The 27,500-nt window shown below is 48.1% G+C and overlaps 1 protein-coding gene across 4 annotated transcripts in view; it reads left to right on the top strand.

Moving 5' to 3' along the window:
- dock4b (dedicator of cytokinesis 4b) overlaps positions 1–27,500 on the top strand; it is a gene marked incomplete at both ends in the record, with an annotated part of 164,024 nt that overhangs the window by 29,645 nt on the left and 106,879 nt on the right. For all 4 annotated transcript variants that reach the window (XM_080022376.1, XM_080022375.1, XM_080022378.1 and 1 more), the window contains 7 exons: positions 8,134–8,217; positions 14,922–14,962; positions 15,697–15,752; positions 16,445–16,541; positions 17,807–17,955; positions 19,790–19,874; positions 25,367–25,518. In XM_080022376.1, coding sequence (XP_079878502.1) covers positions 8,134–8,217; positions 14,922–14,962; positions 15,697–15,752; positions 16,445–16,541; positions 17,807–17,955; positions 19,790–19,874; positions 25,367–25,518 — 664 coding nt within the window. The remainder of the gene's footprint in view (positions 1–8,133; positions 8,218–14,921; positions 14,963–15,696; positions 15,753–16,444; positions 16,542–17,806; positions 17,956–19,789; positions 19,875–25,366; positions 25,519–27,500) is intronic.

Genomic DNA, 27,500 nt, shown 5'->3' with positions numbered 1-27,500 from the left:
TCCTCGAGGACCCGGACCGGAGGGAAAGGTCATTGTGGTTGCGTGATAGGGGGCCTCGCTATCTCCGCCGGCACAAAGGCAACGAAAGGGAGCTGGCGGACACCAATGGAAAAGGTGAAATGAAAGCCGTTCCTCGTGGGTGATTCTGCCCAGAATGCTCTTTGTCTGGTCTGCTTATCAGAGCTGTGTGTGTGTGTGTGTGTGCTGTGTGTGTGTGTGTGTGTGTGTGTGTGTGTGTGTGCGTGCGTGCGTGCGTGCGTGCGAGTGCGCGCGCCTGCCTGTTTAAATGCTTCCTTTGCACGCTGCTGCCGAGCTGAGCCTTGTCTAAAGCCCCCGTGTAGCCTCCCTTCTCCCACCCGCCCCGGCCCCGTTGATTCCGCTGCTCATAGAGGCGTGACGGCGCCTCCCAGAATTCGCGGCTCATCCCCGGAAATCACTTTTTTTTTTTTTTTAATCGCGAACGAGAACGCGGCGGAGCTCACCCGCCTGCGCCCGAATCTCTGGCCGCCCGATTCTCAGCGCTGCCGCGAGACGCCTCCCGCGCACACGCACACACACACACACGCACACGCGCACACACACTCTGAGGGCCCAGCGTAAAATCTTCTGAGCGCTGGAAATCTGCTTAATGCACGAGGGCCTTGACAAGACCTCGTGCTTGTGAAAGCAGCTTTTGCTGACCCGCGGCATTATCTTAATAAGGCCGAGGAATGAACGCGTTTGGCAAGAGGGGAGTTGGAGCCCGGAGACGGAACGTGGTCAGGAGGGTTTTCTGGTCAGGTTGGACTGACCAGAAAACCCTCTGCCCACTGCAATAATTGCCGTCATTTTTGGTTTGGCGCACGCGTAGCGCCTGCGCAAAGACACACGCACGCACACAGTGAAACAAGCTGATGGTCGTAAAGAAGAATCGCCCCCATCTCCCACTAGAGACGGTTATTAAGAGTGTTCCTCAAGCGTTCGTCCTCGATGTGGGGTCCTTCAAGAGGGTCCCCTGAAAAAAAAATCATTAACAGTTAAACTTCAGCATTATTTCATTTTCAAGACTTAAGTACCCTTAGGGAATGTACAATCGTGACTGTTGTGATCTAGAGCTGCAACGATTAGTTCGATTCATCGATTAGTTGCCAACTATTAAATTAATTGGCAACTATTTTGATAATCGATAAATAGCTTTCTGAGTCATTTTTCACAAGAAAATGTTCTAATTCTCTAATTCCAGCTTCTTAAATGTGAATATTTTCTGGTTCCTTTAGTCCTGCATGACAGTAAACTGAATGTCTTTGGGTTGTGTTTTAGCATTTTCTGACATTTTCTGGACAAAACAACAAATCGATGAATCGAGAAAATAATCAACAGATTATTTGATAACGAAAATAATCGTTCGTTGCAGCTCTATTCTGATTGTGGTTTCACTGTTATCTTTCTAACTACAGTATAGACAGGTGTGGCAGTTTGGACTGAATGAGATCTAAAAAAAAAAAAGAAAGATTCCCAGATTGGGTTCCCAGAGACAAAATCTTAGCAAATTGGCGCCTGGCCTCGTGCATATCAAAATTGTGGGTCCGCTATATGAAAAGGGTCGAGGGTCACGGCTCGACCGGATGTCAAAGCCAGGTCACAGGTTGTCCAAAATGTGCCCACCGGGGGGGGGGGGCGATGCTGGGGCTTATCAGGCCTGGACCTCGAATGACACTTCGAAGCACATTCAAGGATCCGCGCTGCAGAGCCGTCCCGGCAGAGGAGGCAGAGCCCCTTCCGAGGTGCTGCCCGAGTCTGCACCATATCCATTTCCTTGCTAAATAAAAGGTCACCTCCACCCATCCCGTACCTGCCATGTACTGAAACTGTAATTGGCCTATTTGATGTACGGGTGGGGCGGGGGTGGGGGTGGTGTGGGTGGGTGGGGCGATGTGGACGAGGAAAGCTTTAGCTCCACGGACATGTTGTTGCCGCGAAGCCGACCCCGCTCATCCGTCCCGGGAGGCGGAATTTCGCGTGCCTCCCCGAGTCGAACGCGAGTTCAAAAGCTACAGTTTGATCCGGGAGACGCGCGAGTCGTCGGAGGAGTGAGGCGGAGGAGTGAGGCGGAGGAGTGAGGCGGAGGAGTGAGGCGGCGTGCCGTCTGTCGGCCGTTTTTAATCCTTTATTCGACGGCCTGGGGGAGAGCGATGGGAAGACATGAGACGTGACCTCTGGTGTCGAAACCTCATGACTTTGAAAGAGCGTGATGACGCCGCTCGTTCGCCAGCAAACATCCCCGTGTCTTCATGCTCTTTCTGTGTGTGTGTGTGTGTGTGTGTGTGTGTGTGTGTGTGTGTGTGTGTGTGTGTGCGCGTGCGCGTGCACAGAGCAACCTAAAACACTGTAGCACTCACATGTACCGCTATTCCTCGCGGAGGAAGCTCGATTAAATATTCATCATCTCTTTACCTTTTGGAGCCATGAAGGCCAGCGGAGCTCCACCCGTCGCCCTGTTGCCGAATTAGCATATTAATGACACGTATGTTGAATAATTAACGCGGGGGGAGTGGATTACGCATGTGAATCACTGTCGGATCACAAACGAGGGAGAGAAAAGGGCGAAACTAATGAGGTTAAAAAAATCGCATTAACAGTCCTTTGAACTCAATTTGCCGCCGCCGCCGATCCGGCGCAGCCGAGATCACCCCGACAAGCGGGCTGTTGATTCGACTCCCCGCCCGCGGCTCGCCTCGCTGTGTTTTCTTGCCCGTTCTCCCGCCTTCTGCAGCACCTTTTTACATCGTTATTCATAAAGTGTTTTTCTGTTGTTTGTTTTTTTCGGGGGGCGGGGTGGGGAGGGTTTACCTCGACGGAAATCGAGTCGAGCGGCGACATAACGCCGAGCTTTGATCATCGCCGTTTCCTGTCTGTTTCGTTCAGCAGCTCCGGGGCGGTGGGCGGGGCGGAGAGAGCGAGAGGCGTTCTCGCTCAGCGGCCGCCGTTTCCTGCCTGTTTTCCTAAGGAGCTTCGATTGCGCGAGCAAAAGCGTAGTTTTGACTGGCGTGCGTGGTGGCTCGTGGTTTTTTTTTATTTATTTATTACATTTTTTCGGGGCTGTCACTTGGTCTAATTCTGCCTGAAACGCACGTCGGGCTCGCTGCCGCTGCCGGCGGCCTCTCCTCCGGGGATCTTCTCCCCTCATGCCGAGCCGCGAGCCTAGCGGCGGCGTGCGAGGGGACACGTGCTCGCGCACACACACACACACACACACACACACACACACACACACACACACACACACACACACTCTCTCACACGCGGTGCAGGCAGATTAAGGCTCCAGGTGAGGGCACTCTAAAAGTCTGATGCAAATGTAGGCCCCGGATTTGGTTTCTGTCTGAGGGCGCGTCGGCGCTCTGCGAATTAGACCACTCGCATGACTGTGCTTTCTGGACGACAAATTATAGTCGGTAAACTCCCTCCCAAACAGATGTCGCCCTATCATCCGTAGAATTTAAATGACCAATTTGTTTGATGGGGGTGCAGGGGACCGAGGAAAATAAAAAATAAAAAAATTCCTGATGTAGGGCCAATTATATAAGACACATGAATTATTAGCACGGAATTCTGGTAGGAAAAGCCACATTTGTCAAAATAATTGCTCTTTTCACTTAGAGAGTGACAGAAATAAGAATTTCCAACAAAGTTTAACAACACTCAACCTTGTTGTTCATGCTCCTTACCTTGTTCGCACAGTAGATCGGAAACTACTGGGTCAGTATTTTTGGGTCCAAGCGAAATGGCAATATACATCTGTGCCCCTTCCACAGTGACCTTGTACTTTTTATTCCCTGTCCGCGTGTGTGTGGTTGCGTGCGTGTGTGTGTGTGTGTGTGTGTGTGTGTGTGTGCATGCCTGCGTGCCTGCGTGCGTGCTTGTGTGTGCGGTGGTGATGAGACCTGCCATCATCTTATCCCCATGAAGGGCCGGTGACACGGCTCATCAGTGTCAAAACACTGGAGGGACCTCGCGGGCTTCATCTCTGTTTGGCACGTCTGCTGGGTCCCCGACCGGGGCTGCCGCGCTGTGGGAATAGGCGAAAGGGGAGGAAACTTTCCACGGGGTTTAACAGGAATTTGTGGGAATTAATGGGAGTAAAATGGTAATTTTAATGAAAATTCAAAAGTCTTAGCCATAAAGAGAACTTGGAGTTCAGTTCGAAAAGTAAGTTATTTTTTCCGATTTCATTTTTTCCAAACGTGTCTCTTTCCAAAACTCCCGAGCTTGACGTGTCGCGGAGGATTTGGATGGTGAAATTTATTGGAAAGATGTTCCGATGTTCAGTCCCATTTTGCGCTGTTTCTCACTTGTTTTTTTTTCACCTCTCTCTTTCTCTCCCCTTCTCTTTCCTCTTCCTCCATCATATTTTCTCTTCCTCTCTGGTCTCGGGCGCTGTCTCTGCATGCTGTGCAATTCATATCTGCAAGTGCGTGCCTGCGTGCCTGCGTGCCTGCGTGCCTGCGTGCGTGCACTCACCATTGTATACCGTTCCACTGTCAACTCTATTTGGTATTTGTGAGCGTTGTCGTGTCTGTGCTTTTCTTTTGTTCTATTTATGTGTAAGTGTTGGGATGTTGTGTGTGTGTGTGTGTGTGTGTGTGTGCATGTGTGTTTTCCATTTCAGAGGGTGTTTTTCTCCCTCTGTAGTCTGCAGGGGTGGTGTTTGCTGCTGCGAGCGCTGCTGCTCGAGCATTTTTCTTTGCTATTCTACACAATTGTGTCCCCCCCCCCACCCTCTCTCTCTCCCTCTCTCTCTCTCTCTCTCTCTGGTGCTCCTTGTTGTACTCTTATTTGTTCCCTTTAAACTAAAGTGGGAGCAATAACATGACCAAAAAATCTAACCGTCCCGCCTCCGTCTCCCCCCTCCATCTCTCCTCCTCCGTCCCTCCGTCTCTCGTCGTGTCCGTGAAATATCTGTGGACTCATGCAGCGTGGGTTTGAGGAGGTTTTCCAAATAAATCTTTAACCACCCATGTTCTCTTTTTTTTCAAGTTGTCTTTGTTAAAAAAAAAAGAAGAAAAGTAGTCAAAATCATCAAACCGTCTGGCGGCGGACGCTTGTCGGGAGCGTGCAATCTGTTTGACTCGATTGAGCATGACGAATCGCGGACATGTAGAGTGGGAGGATAAAGAACACATCTTGGCAGAGGAAGAGGGAGAGCGAGGGAGAGCGAGAGAGAGGGAGAGAGGGTGTCAAAACGATGACCGCTCTATCTTATTTGCTCATGCACGGGTCCGGGGAAACCAGCGTACGGTCACGTTCGGCGACGGTCGCCGGCGCCAGGCGGCTCTTCAGGAGAAAAGTCGCGCCGTCGCCGGGTGAGCGACGGCTCAAAGCGCGTGTCGGCGGGAGCGCCTCCGCGGCCGGCGGGGATGCTTTAATGCCTCGTCGAGTCGAGTGCGGTTTATTTTTCCGCAGCCCTTCGCCGCGGCGCGGTCTCAACGGGCTTGGCGAGCGTCACATTTCACAGATAAATCGCTGGGACCCTCGAGTCCCCGCCCACGCCCGGGCGAGGGAGACGCTGTCTGAGAAAAGGAACCTTTTCTAGAAAGATCCCACAGAGGGAGGGAGCCCTCCTCTCCCTGATGATCATTCTGATGGCCATGGTGAAAGGGTTAGGTTGTACATTACCCAATACGGTGTGTTTTACTCGACCCGGCGGGACTCACTTGTGCCGAAAGCCGCCGCTAAAGAGTGTGGGCCGGCACCAGGGCCAGCTTACGGCGACGGTGGGGGACTCCCGCCGGTCCATAGAGAGAATAGTAGATGAATCGACAAGAGTTATAATCGGAACGTATTCCAAACCACTTTTCGATGTACTGTGATTATTTAAAAACTATGGAAAGCCTGCAGAGCGCCAGGAGAGGAGTCGCAGCCCGCCGCGTCACACAAAAAAATCCTACGGATCGGTAAAGTCCTGGTTCCCGGTACCCGGTCGCGGCTCCAGGCCGCCAGGCGCTGCGGGGGTCGTCGGGGAAAGGCATCTTGCTACGGTGGTATCAGCACCGTTCAGTTGCATTCCCCCCCCCCCTTTTTTTTTTGTTTTATCGCTCCAGGCAGCGGTGCAGGCGGACAGGAAGACAGTAGGCGACACGCAGGCAGAGCAGCTGGCGCTTGGATCTTGGAAAGTCAAAAAAATAAATAAATAAAAAATCAGTCGACTCAAAACTGAATCATTTGTACTGCTGCAGCTGCGCAGGTCACTTTGATAATTCATCATGCAATGGGCATTGTGTGTGTGTGTGTGTGCGCGTGTGTGCGCGTGTGTGCGTGCGTGTATGCGCGTCTCATTGTAAGTGATTGGATCTGACTTTGAATGAATCAAATGCAGGGCCCCTGCAAGGCTGTTTCGACGGGAGCAAACGGACGCACGTGCGCTGAAAACCCACAATGTCTAGATTCAGAGGTGTTTGTTCTTCCACGTTTCATCGGCATTAAGTCTGGCGTGGAAGAGGAGGGGATTATGGGCAATCGAGTCCATTTGTCCCCCCCGTGTTATTCTGCTGCGGGGAAGCGCGGTCGTCGGCGTTCTTCCGTTCTGTGCTTGATATTTTTGTCTGAAGCCGGACAGCCCAGCCCAGGCCCATTAGGAACACAACCTAAAGGATTTCCTCAGAGTTATTGGATTTGCTGAGCAGATGCAGGAGTATAGAGTGTGTGTATGTGTGTGTGTGTGTGTGTGTGTGTGTGTGTGTGTGTGTGTGTGTGTGTGCGCGCATATGCGCGTGTGTGTGTTTGTGTGTGTGTGTGTGTGTGTGTGTGTGTGTGTGTGTGTGTGTGCTGTGCTGTGCTGTGCTGTGTACATTTTTGTAGACTTCAATTTGAAATATGTGAGTATGGGGTCTGTGTGCGGTGCCCATTTTGTTACTTGGCGCACACACACACACACACACACACACAAACACACACACAACACTTTTTATTACCCGCCACATGTCTTTGTACGTGCACCAGTACAACACAGACACCGTTCCCTCTATTCCATCTTCCTGCACAGTGTGTGTGCTCCGTCTCTTTGAAGCCTTTTCAGTTTAATAGAGTATCTCTCTCTCCCTCTCTCTCTCCTTGTGCCTTTTGCACAGTGTGTTGTTCAGAGAACATGAGCCCTGGGCAAACCTCTCATTTTTTTTGCATTACACACACACACACACACACACACACACACACACACACACACACACACACACACACACACACACAAACACACACAGGGGCACACATACAGTATGTATATGTGGCAAATAATCTCTTGAATTTGAACACACACACACACACATGCTCGTGTTGGACGAGTATTCTTGGAAATCCGTGTGTGTGTGTGTGTGTGTGTGTGTGTGTGTGTGTGTGTGTGTGTGTGTGTGTGTGCGTGTGCGCTCACTGCGTTGGACACTCGTGTCGGCCTGTCAGTCAATTTTTTTTGTTGTTGTGATTGTTGTGACCAAAAATGCTTGATTTCGCAGGAAAGCAATTTGGAAACTTTATGCTTTGTTTGTATTTAATTTTTTTGAAGTAAAATTGAGGAAATTGGCAAAAACTGCTCGTCAAAGCAAAACATAAAGCTATTCTTTTGAACTACCAATGTTTGGCGTTTAACGCGAGAAAAGTTGGGTTGAATTTGCTTCAATTATTGTTTAAATCAAAATGTCCTGGAATGACTGCTCTGTGTGTCGGTGTGTGTGTGTTTGTGTGTGTGCATGTGAGTGTGTGCTTATGGGTGCACTGTACTCTATGTTTAAAAAGTAAAGGGTGTGATAGATGTGTGTGTGTGTGTGTGTGTGTGTGTGTGTGTGTGTGTGTGTGTGTGTGTGTGTGTGTGTGTGTGTGTGTGTGTGTGTGTGTGTGTGTGTGTGTGTGTGTGTGTGTGTGTAAATGATGGGCTGATTTAAATTGGGGTCCTGTGCACTCTGAAAGGGCTTTAGTGTGTGTGTGTGTGTGTGTGTGTGTGTGTGTGTGTGATGGGCTGGTGTGTGTGTGTGTGTGTCTGTGTGTGTGTGTTTTCGGCTGCTGTTAGACCCTCAAGAAGAGCCCTCTCTCACTCATCCATTTCTTTCTTCCTTTTCTTCCGCTCTCCTCACGCCGCTGGCGTCGCCGTCCCGTCTCCTCCTCCAGTGCTGGCCAGTTTCCGAGGGACCGTCCAGCATGGCCTCCCCCTGGAGATCGGAGACACGGTGCAGATCCTGGAGAAATGTGAAGGTGAGTTCAAAACGGGACGGATCGGACACACCGAGCCACGGAAATGAACGGACGCGGACGCCGCCTCGCGCTCATCGCCGCAGGATGAAAACGCTGCGACACCGGCGGAAAAAGAGCCGAAATGTGCCTTCGACATCCCAAACTGGGATGTCCGATCACATGGTCCCCAGACAAAGGAGAATTATTCGAGATAGGCAGGAGATGTGGTTCCTGGTTTATGCGAGATTTTCGGATTCTCTAGTCCCAGACGGAATCCTCAAGATCGGAAGGAAATCTCCGGTCTCCGGGGTCGAGGCCTGGTTTGAGGCAGAGCGCCGACTGATCTGAATGTCCGGCTGTTTTTTTTTTTTTATGTCTTACGTTTTACCTCTCGCCTCCCGCCGTGTATGCTACAATCACCTATTCGTTCCTCGAGCGCAGCCTTTCCCAACGCGCGGGCGCTGGCCCCCCTGGTGGGCCGCGGGGGTACTGCCGGCGGGCCGAGAGCGGTCGTTTGCAATAAACAAATAAAACGTTTTGAATTTTTCCAAAGTTTGAAATGACCCGAATCAAATATTTACGATTAATTATTGCGTTCAAAAAAACATAATCAGAACTAATAAAACAAAGCCATGGGATTTAAACTATGTGTTATTCTTCTTCTACTGTATCTGACCTATTTTCACATTTGTTGCTTTACATATTGTTTCGTGTGGGTGGATGGCTCATTCATTTGCACTGCATCGACATAGTTCCACATTCTTCTGTTCATGAAATACGTCATCTCAGTCTTACTATGAATGGTTTGATTGGGCCGCGGAAGATTTTCAGATTTCAAGTTTGGGAAATGGCTGCTGTAGCTGTGTGCTCCTCTTAGACTCCTCTCTCTCTCTCTCTCTCTCTCTCTCTCTCTCTCTCTCTCTCTCTCTCTCTCTCTCTCTCTCTCTCTCTCTCTCTCTCTCTCTCTTTTCGGAAGTATCTGGGTGGTTGAAGGGGTGATGGTGGTTACCTAAATAGAGGAAGAGGAAGTGAATCTGTGATCCGTAGCCGCTGGACGTAAAAGAGACGACATCTCCAGAAAACGGGAAACACAAACGACCTTTACCGTCACTTCAAATTGAACCGCAGCAAACTAGCAGAACTGGCAACCCTCCCACCCTCCATCACCGGCACTAAAGCACAGTTTTGTCGGCGCCACGCCCAGGCGATAAATCACCCGGGAAAGATAAAGGAACTAGGACACCGTAAGCAGTCGGTAACTTCCCAGGGTAGAACGGAGGATGCAGACGGAGACGCTTGGTTTATTTATCAGGTGAGGGAGGGGCGGGTTGCATTAATCAACAACTGAGGGGCGGATCGGCTGAAAGGATAAATAAAAGTAACGTTGGAATGATAGTCATAAGGCTGAACGTAGAGGCAGCGCGTTCCGTGCAGCTCCACTGCGGCTGGCTCGTGGACGACTGTCGAGCCCCGCACGCCGATCCCTCCCTGCGAGACTCGGGGCGGCTGGGGTCCGACTCGGGGCGGGTGTGCTCTGGCTCGGGGCGGGCGCGGTCCGACTCGGGGTCCAATCGCGCAATTACTTGGCAAATGATTTGTCACTGATTCGTACACATTTTTTTCCACTTTCTTTTCATTTTTGCCGTTCCCAAAACACATGACTGAGCGCTGAAGCAAACAGAACACTTCAAGATCTCCGTTCCGGTAATAAGAACGGAGCCCTTCACCGGCCGCAACGACTTCACAAGGAAGACTCTGTGCTCCCCTGGTAATGACATGGAGTACCATACGCTCACATCGTTATATCGCATAATGACATTTTGAGACGGCCGCAGCCTTTCTGTCTGACACAACAGTTCTGCGCTGTTTTCCTGGCATGAAAGGTCATCGCGTTATGCAGCACATTAGGCGCACGTCACGTTTTTGGTGTGTTTCGCTCAAGCCGACCGGGTCTGGATCAGGATTTTTTGGCCGCCCACGCCTACGGACGTCGTACGAGGAGTGTGACTCTTTTGTGCAGAACAGATGATCGTGTGAATAGTCAGGAAAGGAAAAATATTCACATTAGTATGATAACAATAAACAAGAAAGTAAGACTTATAATTAACACAGTATTGTATAGTGCACACGCACATAACACGCACATAAACATATATGTTTGTGTGTGTGTGCATTTGTGTATATACATATATATATATATATATATATATATATATATATATATATATATGTATGTGTTACAATGTTAAAGGATCCAGACAGTCTCGTCTCGTTCGTTTCTCGATCGTTTTTTTTCTTCATCTATTTCTAGTTTTCTATTTTTCACCATGCACACACACACTCAGACACACACACACACACACACACACACACACACACACACACACACACACACACACACACACACTCAGACACACACACACACACACTCAGACACTGACACACACACACACACTGGCATACTCACACACACACACACACACACACACACACACACACATACACACACACACAAACAGACACTGGCAGACACACACACACACACACGCACACACACACACACACACACACACAAGCTGGCCTTCCTCTTCCCATATTTTGAACTAACTGCCTCACTTCCTGTTTTTCTCTCCTGTCTTATCTGGCCACACACACAGACAGACACACACACACACACACACACACACAAGCGTGCGCACACACTCACACACACACACACACACACACGATTATGATACAGGGTCTTGATGTGGTTCAATAATCGATTCAATTCGATATCGATAAGATGATGATGAGATTCATTTGTGGCGATGGTGTTATTTAATTGAAGCGGTGAGCGTCCGAGTGGTCGGCGCCGTCCGCTGTCACCGCCGCTGGACCGGGAAGACCGCGTGCAGCCGAGGTGTCGTAACGCGGCTCCCCTGATCTGACGCCCCTGTTTTTCGCGACCGTCACGCCGGGAATTTCGGGCCGGCGTCACAAACGCTGCCAGGCGAAAGAGAACGGATCCGGTGCATTGCCGGTCGATCGGTTGGGTTGAAGGAAAGGGACAGTCTACTCAAAATGTCCCACTTGTGAGTGGTCTGCTACGTCTCCGTCTCGGGATTTGCAAATTAAATCAACGAGGGGGGAAAAAAATATGATCTTGGTTCCTCGATGCTTTGGCGAAAGTCGTCGCTGATTATAATTATCTACAGCATTTACATTCCAGGCATTACACTGATGCTATTACACTGATGCTCTTATCCAGTGAGACTTACATCTAATGCAACAGCTTAAATTTGTCCTAATCCAAACTCTCTCTCGGATTAACACATCGGCACTCGGCCTGACATATAAATGTTTGAGATCATGATAATCAGTGTTGGGTTTCGACGAAAGCGCCGGTGTTTAAAGGCACGGTTCATCTTTTTCATTTTTCATTTTTTTTCCAACCTGTGCAGGTTGTCGGTTCGAAGCGGCGCCGCTTCCTTTTTCTAGTCTCCAGAGGTGGATAGTGAGTGGTTACAACTACTTCCGTTACATTAAATGTTCACCTATAATGGTACTTTGTTGAGTGGATATAAGATTCAGCACTTATACTTAGGGCTCGGGTCGGTCATGAAATTTTTGCTGCCGATCGATGGTCACCCAGTAATGGAATTGATTGGCATTATCGTCTGGTCTTGGTAGTAGCCGATTTGTTTTAATTGTTATTAGGCTATTATTATTATTATTAGGCTTTTATTATTATTACAATATTATTATTATTACGAGGCTATAATAATAATAATAATAATTATTATTATTATTATTATTATTATTGTTACGAGGCTATTATTATTATTATTATTATTATTATTACTAGGCTGGTATTATTATTATTTGGCTATTTTTATTATTGTTATTATTACTAGGCTGTTATTATAACTAGGCTATAATTATTATTGTTATTATTATTATTATTATTATTATTATTATTATTACGATTATTACGAGGCTATTATTAATATTATTACTATTGTTATTATTGTTAGGCTATTATTATTATTATTATTATTATTATTGTTATTTTTATTATTATTACATAAGCCCCTTTTAAAGACGGGGATGTTGTGCCTTTATTCCGCCTCGTCGTTCTGTATAAAAGGTGCAAACACGGAATGTGGGGCCACAGAGTCCAAACGGGGCCCAAACGCCGTGGCACGGCCGGCGTGCCGGGACAGGGGTGGGACGTTCTGATGAGCGACTTTATCATTGGTCGGTTGGTCACAGAGAGAAAATAAAAATAAATAAAGACTCCATTCGGGAGACATGGCTTAACCTTTATATGAACCTTAAAACCTATTAGGGCCGCAGATATTCCCGTATAATCCCATTTGAATTTGTATTCTTTGTTATATTTAAAATTCAAATATATTCACATTTTTAAGGCTCACATTTAGAACTAGGGGGGGCGGGGGGAGGGCGGGGGGGGCCTCCGCAGCAGCTTCACACATTCGCCCCCTTTATGGAAAACTTCCCGCCTAGAGAAACATTCCAAAAAACCTTGTAAAGTCCCGTCAGAGCCTGGAGCATGCAGACAGGAAGGGGCATTAGAAGACTGTTACGGTAGGGTGCAGCTACGGTGCAGCTACGGTGCAGCTACGGTGCAGCTACGGTGCAGCTACGGTGCAGCTACGGTGCAGCTACGGTGCAGGCGGTGGCGCTGCAGCGCCGGCAGCTCGCGGCTCCACCGTCAGCGAGTCAGCACCGTCCTCACCTGAGGCCACAGCCTTTATTCAATTCAGTTGTGACTTTTCTTTCTCGTTTCAAATAATAGCTTTATCCCATCAGCGTGATTCTCCTCAACCGTAGTGTGATGTTGTACGTCACGCCGGGGGCCGGCGCTGTTTGTGCTGTCGAAGACGCCGCACTTCACAGACGGCGCCATTTTTCGCCGGGGGAAGCGTTGTCTGACCGGTCTTAGAGGGATCGTGTGGTGTTCAAGCAAACGTGAAACTCCTTATGTGCAGGAAAGGTCGATTATTTTATACATTTTAGAAAAACAATAACAACTGGCGATTGTGACGTTTTTCTTGGCGTGCGTGTCGACAACCGTCAATCGCCCGTTGATGAAGTAACCGGCCCAGCCGTACTTAAACTTTGAGGTACTTTACTAATAAAGTATTGTACTTTGCTGTTTTCAGCTTCAAAGCATTGTATTATTAACCCCTTGAAAAAAAAAATCACATTTAAAACGTTTTCATGTAAATACGCAGGGTGCAAAGGCCAGAAACTCAGTAAACAATTACTTGAGAATGTACTTAGATAAAGCAGTACGCTCCCGCTGGAGCCACTCAACGTGTACTTGTACTACAGTACACGATCTGTACAGTGGTGTCGCTCTAACTTAAACAAAGGTTTCCCCCCCCAAACAGCTTCCACCTCTTACGTCAGAACGGGTAGAGGCCAATTTGCTGATTTGTAAAGTAGTCGTAACACCCCGGACAAACCCGGTGAACGTTCACAGACCGTGTAGAGGATGCACCGACGAGGATGCAGGAAAAAAGGAGATTTCATGTTTTTTTTGTTTTGTTTTTTTGGGCTTAAACGTTTGCCGCGTTGGAGACGCCGCGGCAGAGCGGTACGTCTCTCGGGGGCCCAGGTGTTCGGCGGTAGCGCCGTGGAAAAGCGGTGACGGCATTCCTCTAACGCCTCTGGCACCATCTCGGGCGGCTGATGGTATGTCGGTTGGACTGGCGGTGAAAATCAGCTTCATCTTTCATCTGTCGCTGTAATTAAACCCCGCCGTCGCTCGGGCTGGCAATCACCAGGGACGCCACGTTCAATGTCACCGTGGTATTTAGCACAACTTATTTATTCTGTTTTCTCAGAACTGTGTTGTTGTTGTTGTTGTTGTTGATTTTAATAAATTGAATAATTCATGAAAATAACTACAATATATTATTTTATGATGACAGAAATCGTATAATAATAATGGTATGGTTTTGTGTAGTTATTGTTCAAATATGACAAATATTCCTACGTCGCATTTGGTCTTATAGCTCTGAGATTTAGTAAACAACTTGTGTCTTCAGTCAACCTCCGAAATAGACCACGCACATTATTTTGGATTTAAACCGGCTGCAACAAGAATCTCTCACAAGTACTAATAAGTGTCATGGTTGGTCCGGTCGTTAATGTTAATTTAGTGTCCATTTCCTCTGCAGTTCTGTTATATTTGTCGCCCTGCGCAAAAAGGAAGCGGCGACGTCTCCCCTCTTTATCAGTGGGAACGTTGCTTCCTGCGTCAGCGCGTGTGTCATTTTATCCAAGGAGCCTTTCTTTCTTCGCGTGGTAACGGTCAACCCAACCACTCCCCCGCAAAGGGGTAAACACCGTTTACGTAAGTGTGTTTCCGTCCGACGCCTCCTTGCCTCCGTCGTGAGCGGAAAATGTGTCACAATGAAAATGTCTCTCGGGTGGGTGGTGATGAAAGCCCCCGGAGTTGACGCTGGCGGCGTAATGGGCGGACTTTTAGGCTTAGCGGCAAACACATAATACCTTTGGAGACGCGCGCACGCACACACACACACACACACACACACACACACACACTGTCATCTGGTAAAATGTCTTTGGTTTCCATCCGCCCACCGTCTGACCGGCCCAAACACGGCGGCTCCGATCGCCGCAGTGAAACCGTCCTCCACCGTCATTCAAATGAGAAATAAGCTGTTTTCTGTTTATTTTAATCTCCACAGGCTGGTACCGTGGATTCATCCTCAAGAATCCAAATGCCAAGGTGAGGGACTCACAAATTGTGTGTGTGCGTGTGTGCTTGTGTTTGGGGGTGTTTAAAGGGCCAATTTGTGTCTTTCCTCTATTGCCTCTATTATTATTATTATTATTATTATTATTATCATTATGATTATTGACTATTTCATTTGTCATTTAAGAAAAGATAACACTTTATTAATGGCATTTTAATACTTAAATTCATGACCTTTGCTGACTTCATTCTCTATATTTAAATTAAAACTCCCGGAGTCGCATGGAGCCCAACCGACCCGGCCCTCCTCCGGTTAAAACAGCTAAAACACGAAACAAAAACCGCACCGCTGGTATTTCCACAGTCAAGCGGGTTGAACTGGGCGCGCGTGTCGGGGCGGACCCGAACTCCGGCGCATTCTGGGATTGGTTCCGTCTGCGCGCGGCGCGAAAGGGCTGCGTCATTGTCTCGCAGCGCTGCGATGGCTGTTTCAGCTGCTCGTCCTCAGTATCACTGAGGAGGGTTTCACGTCGACGCCGCAACGGGATCAAATATTTGAAGTTATAAATACAATCGACTCTCCAAATCTCACGAAGCGCTTGAAGAGGTACTTTAAAAATAGAGAGCGCGCGCGGGTCCTAGGGTGTGGCGCCCGTAAGCGCGTAGCCGCGTGTCTGGTATTGCTTGTGGTGGCGCTTGCTCTCGCGAGCGCGCGAGGAAGGCTCGCGATAGTGACCGGCCGCTTGCTCCTCTTCTTCCTCCCTCAGGGGATCTTCCCGAGCAGCTACATCCACCTGAAGAGCGCCCACATCAAGAACAAAGGGTGAGGAGCCACCGCCCGTGTCGATGAGAATGAATATTGCGATCTTTTCTTTTTTTTTTTCTTTTTTTTTTACTGAAAACCTCGAAATCTGCCGAAATTTTGGCGGATGGTTATTGGCGCTTTCGTAAGATATTTACACCCGAGGTATATTTGATCAGCAGTCATTAGTACTGTCTTTGGCGTTCGGAAGATAGCAGCACTTTACTGTAACGCAGCCTTTAAGACCAGGAAAAGACACTTAAAAACGTTTAAATTGAACTATATTGCGATATCGTGATATGTCATTATGACGACCAAGCAGGTAAAGGCGTTGATTAGAACTTGTAGAACAGTCTACGGAGCTCAGGACATGGCATTACTTGACTGTAACGCAGCCTTTGAGACCGGGACGTTTTTTCGACTATATTGCGGTAACCAAAATCCAACGATGTCGTCTCATATCGCGATATCCATGATTTGCCCATATTTTGGGAATGACCATCATTATTATTCTCATTACACATGAGAAATATTCTCAGGCAGAATTGTTGGTCAGTAGCAGGACCACGCAGGTGGAGGCCTTGACGCCAGGAAAAGACCTCTACGATAATCCTCTCATGATAATCAGAAATCAATATTGATATGATAACGATGTGTCTTGCGTTACGTTGCGTTAATGCGTGTGTGTGTGTGTGTGTGTTTTCAAATCGCAGGCAGTTCGAGACGGTCATCCCGACAGAAGACTCTGTCATCACGGAAATGACGTCCACTCTCAGGGACTGGGGAGCCATGTGGAAGCAGCTCTACGTGGTGAGCGGCGCCGCGCACTCACCGGGGCACGGCACCGGGGAAACACGCGCACACTCACACACGCGCGCGCGCGCAGACACACACGCACGCACGCACACACACGCGCACGCACACACACACGCACGCACACACACACACGCGCACGCACACACACACGCACGCACACACACACACATTATTTGCATTTTTGTTTCATCTTTTGCCGGATGGAATCTCAGCGGCTCACAAACAGCGGGAGGCGGCGCTTCCGCGTCCATTAGCGCGGCAGACGGAGGTTTCTTCGGGAGGGGTGGCGTTGATCTCCCTGATTCTGATTGAACTGAGCCGATCAGCGCTCGGATCTAAGGGCAGCGACTGGAGGAGGAAATAAAAAACGACGGGGCACCGGCGATGATTTGCACGCCGCCGGTTAAAGTGTCTTTGTGTCTTTTTTTTTTTTTTGGAGTGTTCGCCGTCTCCTCTCGCCTCCGTCCCTCCTTCCTCCTTCCTCCGTCTCCCCCACTTCGCTCTTATATGGCTTTTGCGGTATTGCCGTGGCGCCCTTTATCTCTGCCTCCTCTGTTGACCTGCTCTCTCTGTTCCTTTCCATCGCTCCGTCTCACCGTGTGCTTCTCATTCGCTCATCGTGGATTTGAGCGGTCGCTGGTTGGTGTTTGGGACACGGTGGCCTCCCCTTCTCCACTCACATCGGGTTCATAAACCACGGGGTCGCTGCGTGCGACCTTAGCGGCACGGCAGTACTTACAATGTGTTGTGCTCACTATACTTACGACGCGTGGAATCCACGAAGCGGCGGTTTTGCGATCTCGATAATGAATCCCTGCAATATTTGGGGAGAGGATTTGTAAAGAAAAATAAAATAAAAATCCGCATCAAATGGCCAAAATCGACAGCCCGGTTATTATTTCCTTGTTACTTTGAGCCCAGGGACGTGACTCTTCATCGGTAGTTGTTAAAAAAAAAAAAAAACCCCATCCCTTTCTTTTTCGCTGACCTGCAATTTTTGCCATTTCGAGCGATTTTTGTGCAAAAAAACGAAAAAACGCTGCAAAATCAAACTTTTATTGCTCCTGGAGGGGGCTGCTTACGTGTTTTCCACGTACACTCGCACACACACACACACACGCACACACACACACACACACATGCACCCTGAAATTACGGGATTTGGGATTAATGAATTCCCATCTGATTATCTCTTTCCGTGCCTCCCCTCCTCTCCCCCGTCCCCACCCCCCACCCCCCGCCCCCGCCCACCGGCGCAGAAGAACGAGGGGGACCTGTTCCACCGCCTCTGGCACGTGATGAATGAGATCCTGGACCTGAGGCGGCAGGTGCTGGTGGGCCACCTCACCCACGACCGCATGAGGGACGTCAAGCAGCACATCACGGCCCGGCTGGACTGGGGCAACGAGTGAGTGATGGGGGGGGCAAAAGGGCCACTTCACCCCAATATTACCCCCCCCCCCCCCGAGCAGTAATTATGTTTGGATCCCAGCCCTGCCCCCCCCGCGCTGTGGAGATCTGGGTGGGAGAGAGGGTTCTGGTGTCCTGATAGTCACGGGGAGTTTGATACCGTATCCATATAAATCTCCAAAATCCCATCCCCAGCGTTAAAGAATCAAGTTACACTCTTTTAGCATTTCACGTCTCCGCACTGTGGGAACATTTTCAAGGTGACGTGTTCCTCGGCGGCAGCGGTTCTCAACACGGGCGTTCGGGCTCCTTCCAGAGCTTCCCGCAAAATGACGAGTGGTTCAACTTCACCTTTATTCCCTTTACAATTTATACACATTTGCAACGAAGTATCGAGCGATGAAAGTCATTGTTGTAGGTGACTTAATACAAAATATCATACTGTGAGATTAACGTATTTCACTTTAATCGAAAAAGGCAAACGCTGTGTCACGGCCACTGATATGGCTGAATTGCTGTTTTTTTTGTCTTTTCTCTTCCCGGGTCTCCTTTTGGGTCTTTCCCTTTGCTCCGCTCCGTCTCTCACCGGGCCCGTGTATTTTCTAAACCCTCCGTCCCTGCAGACTCTCTCCCTCTACAATCAATCAACCCCTCGCCTCAAACAGACAGTCCTGCCGCTCCTCTGCTTTCTTTCCCCCCGTGGGGGCGATGTGGAGAAAATAAAATAAAATGAAAGCGGAGGGAGGGAATCACTCAGAGTTTCTCATTCTCCCCTTTCTCATTCTCACCCACTCCGTCGTCCTCGGAAACGCAGAGCAGATAGACGCGCGTGCGTGGGCGGGCGCACGCACCACGCACGTGTCACCTGGAGATACCTTTTGTTCATCTTGAAAAATTCGATTTAGCCTGGATTATGTCAGTTTGAAACAGCAATAAAATATTCTTTGTATTATGAGAGCGAATCAATATAAAATATCAAATATAAATATTTTATTGAGAAAAAAATATTTTACAATATTTGAAATATTTGAGATATTTGGAAATAAAATGAAAATAAAAAAAATGAATATATATTTATGTATATGTATATTATGTATGTATGTATATGTATATTTATATATGTATATTTATGTATATTTATGTATAATATATATATGAATATATATTTTATTTTGGATTATGAGGACACTAATATCGAGTTATAGATCCCAATGTCCTATTAATACTGGTGGATATTGTGTGTGTCATTCTAAACTAACGTTGAACACACACACACACACACACACACACACACACACACACACACACACACACACACACACACACACATACACACACACACACACACACACACACACACGCCATTTTCCGTCCCACTGTCAGTGCGCTGGGGAGACAGGTTGGAGAGCAGAGTTGACAGTCCCTCACCACGGGCCGTGGGACGGTTGACCAGCTTTGTCTCCCTCAGTCCGGATGTGGAGACACGCTCTGCCACGCCTTCCCAAGCCCCAGAGAGACTTGGGGCTGGGGGTGGGGTGGGGGTGGGGGCGGGGGTGGGGGTGGGCATGAGGGAGAGGGGGAGAAAGGGAAGAAGGAGCAGAGAAAGAGAACACGAGCAACGGAAGCACAAAGTAAATAGAAAAAACGACTTGTTTGATCTTCTGCAGAGAAAGTGAAGATATGACACCAAAGTCCTCACATTGTGTGTGTGTGTGTGTGTGTGTGTGTGTGTGTGTGTGTGTGTGTGTGTGTGTGTGTGTGTGTGTGTGTGTGTGTGTGTGTGTGTGTGTGTGTGTGTGTGTGTGTGTGTGTGTGTGTGTTTGTGTTTCCAGGCAGCTGGGCCTGGACCTGGTGCCCAGGAGAGAGTTCAGCATGGTGGACCCCGACGAGATCAGCGTCACAGAACTTTACAAACTGGTGAGCGGCCGCCCCGACCTCCATGTCACACACAGCTGGGTGAACGCCGAGACCACCTGCTGTGGCAATAGCAGGCTCCTCTGCTCGCATCGTGAAGGTGGACCCCCGAATCCTTCGGGTGTCTGTCCTTCAGGTGGACTCCTGAATCCTTTGGGTGTTGGTCCTTAAGGTGGACCTTGAATTCCTCAGGAGTCCATCCTCATAGTTGACCTCGAATCATTTCCATCCTTAAGGCGGACCTTGAATTCTTCAGGGGTCTATCCTTAAAGTGGACTCCTGAATCCTTTGGGAGTCTTATCCTTAAGGTGGACCTTGAATCCCTGAATCCAGGAGTCTCCTTTGTGGCTTGAGCCCCGTACCCTGACCCGCTGTACCTTTGCAGAAGATCTGAGCAGAAGTGAAACGTTCCTCCGAGAAGAAGTATACATTTAAAGGCAAATCCCCCGACAATGCACACAACGCACTCAAATAACTCCATTCAAAGAGATAGCCGCGGGCGACCTTCATGTTTCAAACCGCTCCACTCAGCACGGGTTGCACAAGCCTTGGTTGGACTTAAAATGAGGTTTCCGTTGTGATCACCTCCTCAAGATTATAACGTCAATATCAGTTACATCGATATATAGATATATATTTAAAATCAAAATGCTTTCAACGGACAGTAGAATCTCTCATGCCCTCCGTCCGTGTGGCTTATCTTTCAGACCTTTGCTTTTAAATTTGGAAATGTAATATTCACAAGTCGCTGTTGTTGTTCTTATGGTCTTCTACACGGTGACACATGAAGACAAGAGCGTTACCCGTCCCTCCTTTAACCCCCCCCCACCCCAACACCTCCCACCTTCCCCGCTTCCGAGCCCTCCTTTGCTGTTACCGTGGCAACCCCCGTTGCTGCGCTGACGCAGTGTGGAGGGGATTGTGACACACGCACGCACGCACACGCATGCATGCACACGCGGGCCCACACACACATACAATTGAACACACATAATGGAAGCTCTTAATCAGTCCGTCTTATTGTCCTTTGTTGGCTGTGTTTGCTTTCGCCTGCTCTCCAGTCACAACAAAGCATGTGAACCTGGACAAAAGACCAATCCCTCCATTAGATAATAACCAGACCACCACCCGTCTCTGGTACTGGGGGTGCTGGGACACTGTACTGGATCTGGCGTGCACTGTCAACACCCGTGCACAATGGTGTTTCTCAGGGAGACCAAAAAAGCAGCTCCTTTGTCCATCTCGCGCGCTGTGAACGTGTGTGTGCGTGCGTGCGTGTACGCGTGTGTGTGTCGCCGATTGAATTGAACCGAAATGGAGATTAAACCCGTTGCCTGCGTTGTGAACTAGAGATGGACCCGATCATTCTCATACATCCGGCCTGAAGTATCGCATTTCTCGGCGCTTTTCGCGACGTGACGTAAAAAGGGGAGTGAAGTGCATATCTTTGGTTTTACGTTCTGCGTTGCCGAATAGAGCGGCGCTTTGTCAAGTGTCCGTTCGGCATGGCACTGCGGCGGAGTGCGTCAGTAAAAACAGCTTATAAAAATAGATAAAGCTTGAAAAAAAAAAAAACGACAACGCTGAAAGAATATACATTGAATTCAAGGTCTTTCTTGGCTTTTATGATGATGTCACATTTACAGAGAGTGTAGTTGTCAGTGTAAAATAAAATGAGGTTGATACCAGATATTCAAGATTTCCGTATACTTTACTTGACTCACTTCACTCGTCTCTCGTCCGGCGCAGTAATGGAGCATAATCCGGCCTGTGACATCGGGCCTTCCATTTTCCCTCGGCGGAGTTGTCGGCTACTTATAAGCGATACCGCCGGAAGGAAATGTGAGGCAGCCTCTCAGACGGATTCACGTCCGTCGAGCGGAGAACAGAGCGGCCTGCCAGGCCAGGGCCTCCATCCCAGAGCGGCCAGTTCATTAACAAAGACAAACGAGACGGTCGTGATGGATTGGTGGCTTCTGGTGAAATACCACCACCCCCCCCGGCGGCCGAGGCTTCGGTTTGTCGCCATGGAGACGGAACGACTTAACACGCACGCGCACACACACACACACACACACATACACACACAAACACACAGTATCACACACCCACCTCCCAGTCCGCTTCATTTATGTAACGGTAGGGTGCAGAACGGGGCTTAACTGGTGTGATTTAGGAGCCGTAGGGAGGGGTGAAGGGGAGGAAGGAAGAAGGGATGAAGGGGTGGGGGGGGGAGCAGGAGTCGCGCGTCGACCCCCCTCCCTCCTTCCGGGAAGCGAGGGATGTTTACGCCGTCACTCCGCTCCGGTGCAGCTCCGGTCCGGTGCTGCTCCGCGCTGTTAGGGCTGCCGGCCCGCCGCACACCCTGCAGAAGATTGCAGGGTGTGCGGTAATAAGACGGTGGGGGAAGCGAGCACATGGGGGCACACGCACGCACACACACACACACATACACACACACACACACACACACACACACACACACACACACACACACACACACACACACACGTGTGAGCATGCACTTTTTTTTACAGGGGGTGGAATTTCACCAGAAGCCACCAATCCATCACGACCGTCTCGTTTGTCTTTGTTAATGAACTGGCCACTCTGGGATGGACGCCCTGGCCTGGCAGGCCGCTCTGTTCTCCACTCACTTGTCAATGGCCCATTTGGATTTCTCTCCCTTATATATACGTATACTGTTTATATATATATATATATAAAAGAAAAATACAATCCCTGATGTGCAATTTGTTGGAATATGCAATACGCTTCATTACGCTGATTCCTATTTATGCTGTTTCTACTTAGGTATACTGTATATTATTCTATGTATTTTATATTGTTTATCGTGCTTACCCTGATTCTTACTTACTTTAAGTTACTACAACTCTTTATTGATGCTCTTTCTTTTCTCACCCTTTGCTGCTGTAACTGTGCAAATTTCCCACTTGTGGGACTAATTAAGGTTTATCTTATCTTATCTTATCTTATTTTTATATATATATATATATATAATATTCATAATCCAATTAAAAATGATCAAACTGGCATCATCACATTCAACTAAAAATTCAGTGTAAAGTATAACTCATCACCAAAACAATAGATGATTTCAATCGAAACCCAAATATTATATCGTTTTCCAGCTCCTACAAAACCACAAAAACATGGCCAACGATAACATCAAGTTATTTCCCCCCGGCATTGCGAATCAGTGGGGGTGTTTTCGTGTGCCAGTGGAAGAATAATGAAAGCCATACATCCTAATGAGATCATTTTTAGGAAAAGAGATCGAACGGCGAGGATTGAATGCCATTACGTCTGCCATTGAACGGCGGCATCCATCTCGCCGCGTCACACCTCTCTAATAAACCCGGAACCCCCCCCCCCGTCGTCAAAAACATATTCACATCCTCCTCATATTGCCTTCTATTAGGGTTGTGCATATTTGCATCACTCCAGTTCTGCTTGGTATCCACGTCCCTCCGCCGTGCTTCTGCGCCTGCCGATTCGTCCGCCTCGCCTCTCGCTTGCTCTTATTTTAAGTCCCGGCTCTCCGCTAACTTGGAACGCGCGGCAGCCGCTTTGATATCCGAGGCCCTTTGATCGAGTTAGGAGAGGCTTGGCGGCGCTGTCACCTCGCTGCGCTCAGCAGTTAATGCGACAACAAAGAAACGGTGTGAAATAACAAAATGTGACGCAATCGTGCAAAATGGAAATGCACATTAGCCGGCGTGTCCTTTGCGAGTGTATTACGCGCCGATTATTTTACTCTTTTTCGCCTCCCTCCCTCTCGTCCTCTTTCCGTCTATTTTGTCCATTTCCTTCCCGTCGCTGAAGTGAATTCAGGGAAAGATTTGGCAGAGGCTCCACTGACCATCTGGTGGTGGTGTGTGTGTGTGTGTGTGTGTGTGTGCACGTGCATGTGCGTGTTTGTGTGCGCGCGCGTGTGCATGTGTGTCCAAGTGTGTGTGCACGTGCGTGTTTGTGTGCCTGCGCTTGCATGCGCCCAGCCTCGATGCTCGCTCCTGCCAGCGGTCCGAGTCTTTTTTGGAATTTGACAACGGATTAAATCAATCCCTGTGTGTTAGGCAGCGCTGATCCGTGTGTGGGTGATGTGGGTGTGATATGTGCACGCTTTTTTTTTTTTTTTTTTTGGAGCAGCAGCAACATTAGCCTCATACACACACTCTTATGCAATAACGGTGTAATATATGGTAATAACATGGTACACACTTAGACCATCATCCATATTATTGTATACATACACATTTATTCATCCCGTAGAAAAATATCCCATCTAGTTATATTTATACAAACACAATTTTACATTTTGTATATTCTGTATATTTTGTGTATATATATATATATATATATATGTATTTTTTTTTAGGCTGCCCTTTTCTATGCTGCTTGGCTGTTTGTACAACAAAGCAACAACCCCACACTAAGACAAATTGCTTTTTAATTACTTAAACGTGTACTGGGCCAAATAAACTGATTCTTGGAAATATAGACGTTGCTCTATTTGCCGTGTAATTTCGTGGGGGTGCTAAACGCCAAGCCAGAGGCCGAATACGCACATAACCGCGACGTGGAATTCCTCTTGACTTTGTTTGCATCCGGATGATTTCTTTTTTAATGGCGACGGACTGACTGATAACTTTTGGCTGACTTTGTGACGATAATCTGCCGTTGTTTTAGTTTGAAGTGAAACATCTCGTCTAAATGCAAATGCACTGCAGCCCAGGAACCACCAAAGCACAGTGGCCTTTTTAATAGCCGATCTGTTGGCATCTTATCACACGGGGGTGGGTAGACGTTGGTGAATTATTATCATATACAACCACTTAAAAGTGCATTGGAAGGGATGTGTACTATGTGCTAGAGGGGTCTGACACTATGTGCTCATTCACCAAAGCAAACTAATAAACAAACTGAAGTGATCGTTCCTGTAACACATTCGTAACACCCTCATTTTGTAATGACTTGTAACTTTGTACAAGTTATTACAGTATAACTTATTTTGCAATAAACCTCTTGAACACATGATGTAACATGTTGCATGATTCTCCACATTTTGTAATAAACCCATTACATAATTTGTTATTTTTGGTTGTGTCTGTGTGAGCCTTCTAGTGAAACATAGACGGAGTAGTAGTTTATGACATGAATGTGATATAAATAAAGACAGCAATTTCGGTGTGTTATTACCAAGTGATGGATATGGTAATTCTTTGTAATTCCTGCAATAGTTCATAACCACACATTGTTGTTGATATTTAATAGGTTCAACCTATTAATAGGTACCAAATGCATAACCGATTGCGTTAAAAATGTGGAAAGTTATCCCAAAAGCGCGGGTGCCATTATCGAATCCTTTCATACATACATTTCCAATAATGATTTATACTTCAGTGGAACTCCTCATGGTTTTCAGTGTACGGCTGATGAAAGAAGCTCCTCTCATCCCCCCTCTCATCCTTTAGATGGAGCATCGGCATCGTAAGAAGGACACTCCGGTGCCGGCCAGCACCCACCACCTCTTCGTCCACATGAAGAGTCTGATGAGCGCCAACCTGGGGGAGGAGCTCGAGGTCTTCTTCCACATCTACGACGGACGGGAGAACCGCCCACTCAGGTGAAAACACTCAAAGACAAAGTCGCCCAAACACTGCTGGTTGTTTGTGTTGGCGTAGCAATCGCAATATGGGTCACTGCAGCAAAGTGGTAGTATGTACAGCGACCACAACATTAACACCACCACTAATAACCACTTATATTGTGTAGCTCCCCCTCGTGCCAAAACAGCTGTGAGCCATGGAGGCATGGACTCCACCAGACCTCTGAAGGTGTCCTGTGGTGTCTGGCACCAAGACGTGAGCAGCAGATCCTTTAAGTCCTGGAAGTTGTGAGGTGGGGCCCGTAGAAGAAAACATGATTCATCAGACCAGGCCACCTTCTTCCATTGCTCCATGGTTCAGTTCTGACGCTCACGTGTCCATTGTAGATGCTTTCAGTGGTGGACAGGGCTCAGCATGGACACTCTGACCGGTCTGCAGCTACACAGCCCCACACACATCAAGCTGTGATGCACTGTGTGTTCTGACACCTTTCTATCATAGCAGCATTAACTTTTTCAACAATTTGTGCTAGAGTAGCTCTTCCGTGGGATCGAACCAGACGGGCTAGACTTCACTCCCCACGCACGTCAGTGAGCCTTGGGCGCCCATGACCTTGTAACCTGTTCACCGGTTGTCCTTCCTTGGACCATTTTTGGTAGGTACTAACCACTGCATCCCGGGAACACCCCACAAGACCTGTTGTTTTGGAGATGCTGGGTAGATTGGTAGGTCAACACATAGGTAGATAGGTGATAGGTAGGGCAGTAGTTAGGTAGGTAGATTGGTAGTTGGATAGGTCGGTTGGCTGGTAGGTAGTCTTTAGCAAGATACAACAAATGGATATTATTCAATATTCACATGCACTGAATGCCACATGCATTTACATACGGTCATACATTATGCAGTGAAATGTGAAATGTCATGACACCCGGTGATGACGCACAATAAGCTCTAAAAATACTATTTGTATTTGCATGCATGTATATGTATGCAGAGAGCAGACCTGACTTACAGCACTTACAGTGGGCAGGGCATGTTATTTACCCTGAAACAAGTATCATTGTCATCTCAATAACAGAGCTCTGACCTTGTACTCTGCACTTAGACGCCGCAGTGGTTAATGCAGGCACGTCATAGGCTCACGCGCACGCAAACTGCCACCCTCACACACACACACACACACACAGACACACACACACACACACATGCACAAACCACCAAGGTTGTTAGTGAGTCAAACACAAACCATTGTCACGTACGGGAACTTCCACTGCCGCACTTCAGTCACGGAGGTGTTGTTCAGAAAATACTGCCGCTCAGATTCCCCCCTTTCAAGTGAACAGAACTTCATATCCCCTCACGACAACCGATAGACCCATCACGACGTTACATCCTTAACAGTTTTCATGTAGGTCCTGGCAATCTGCATGAGATAAACGTCCCATTTGCTAAGGCGTTGGTACGGTCTGTTCGACAATCAGCAAATGGGCGTGTCTTCCCGGTTCACTTCTGTGTGTGAAGCGGAGCTTTAAAGGAGCAGTCGGATGGCTGAAGTTGTGAATTATGCAACCCACGAAGCGGCTGGGGAGCGAACCTAATTAATTCTTGATTAATGAAGTAGCAGCCAAGACATCTTGAAGGGGACACAATGCAATTCCCGCTGGGAGAAACAACATTTTAGTGACTATTGTTATAAATGTGAGTCATTGGAATTCAGAGCAGCCACCCGTGTGGATTAGAACGAGATAAACAAGATCAAACAATTTACTTTGAATAAAAAGAAAAAACAACAACAACACAAGCCCGCCCTGTGGTGGCGGACAACCACAGGAAGGCGGTGGCACCTGGGCGCTCGTTTCAGAAGTGTCTGTAACTGATCCATCCTTCATTTGGAGGAGGTGGCCCCCCACCTCAACCACCACATGTCTAACTGCCCTGCAGGGGCGGAGGACTTTCTTAGAAATGATAGATTAAAAATGGAATAATTAGTAGTGCTAAT

Source organism: Zeus faber (assembly GCF_960531495.2).
Source record: "Zeus faber genome assembly, chromosome: 21".
NCBI classification, from domain to species: Eukaryota; Metazoa; Chordata; class Actinopteri; order Zeiformes; family Zeidae; genus Zeus; species Zeus faber.
The sequence above is the reverse complement of the archived record's forward strand: the minus strand, read 5'-3'. Positions and strand labels throughout refer to the sequence as shown.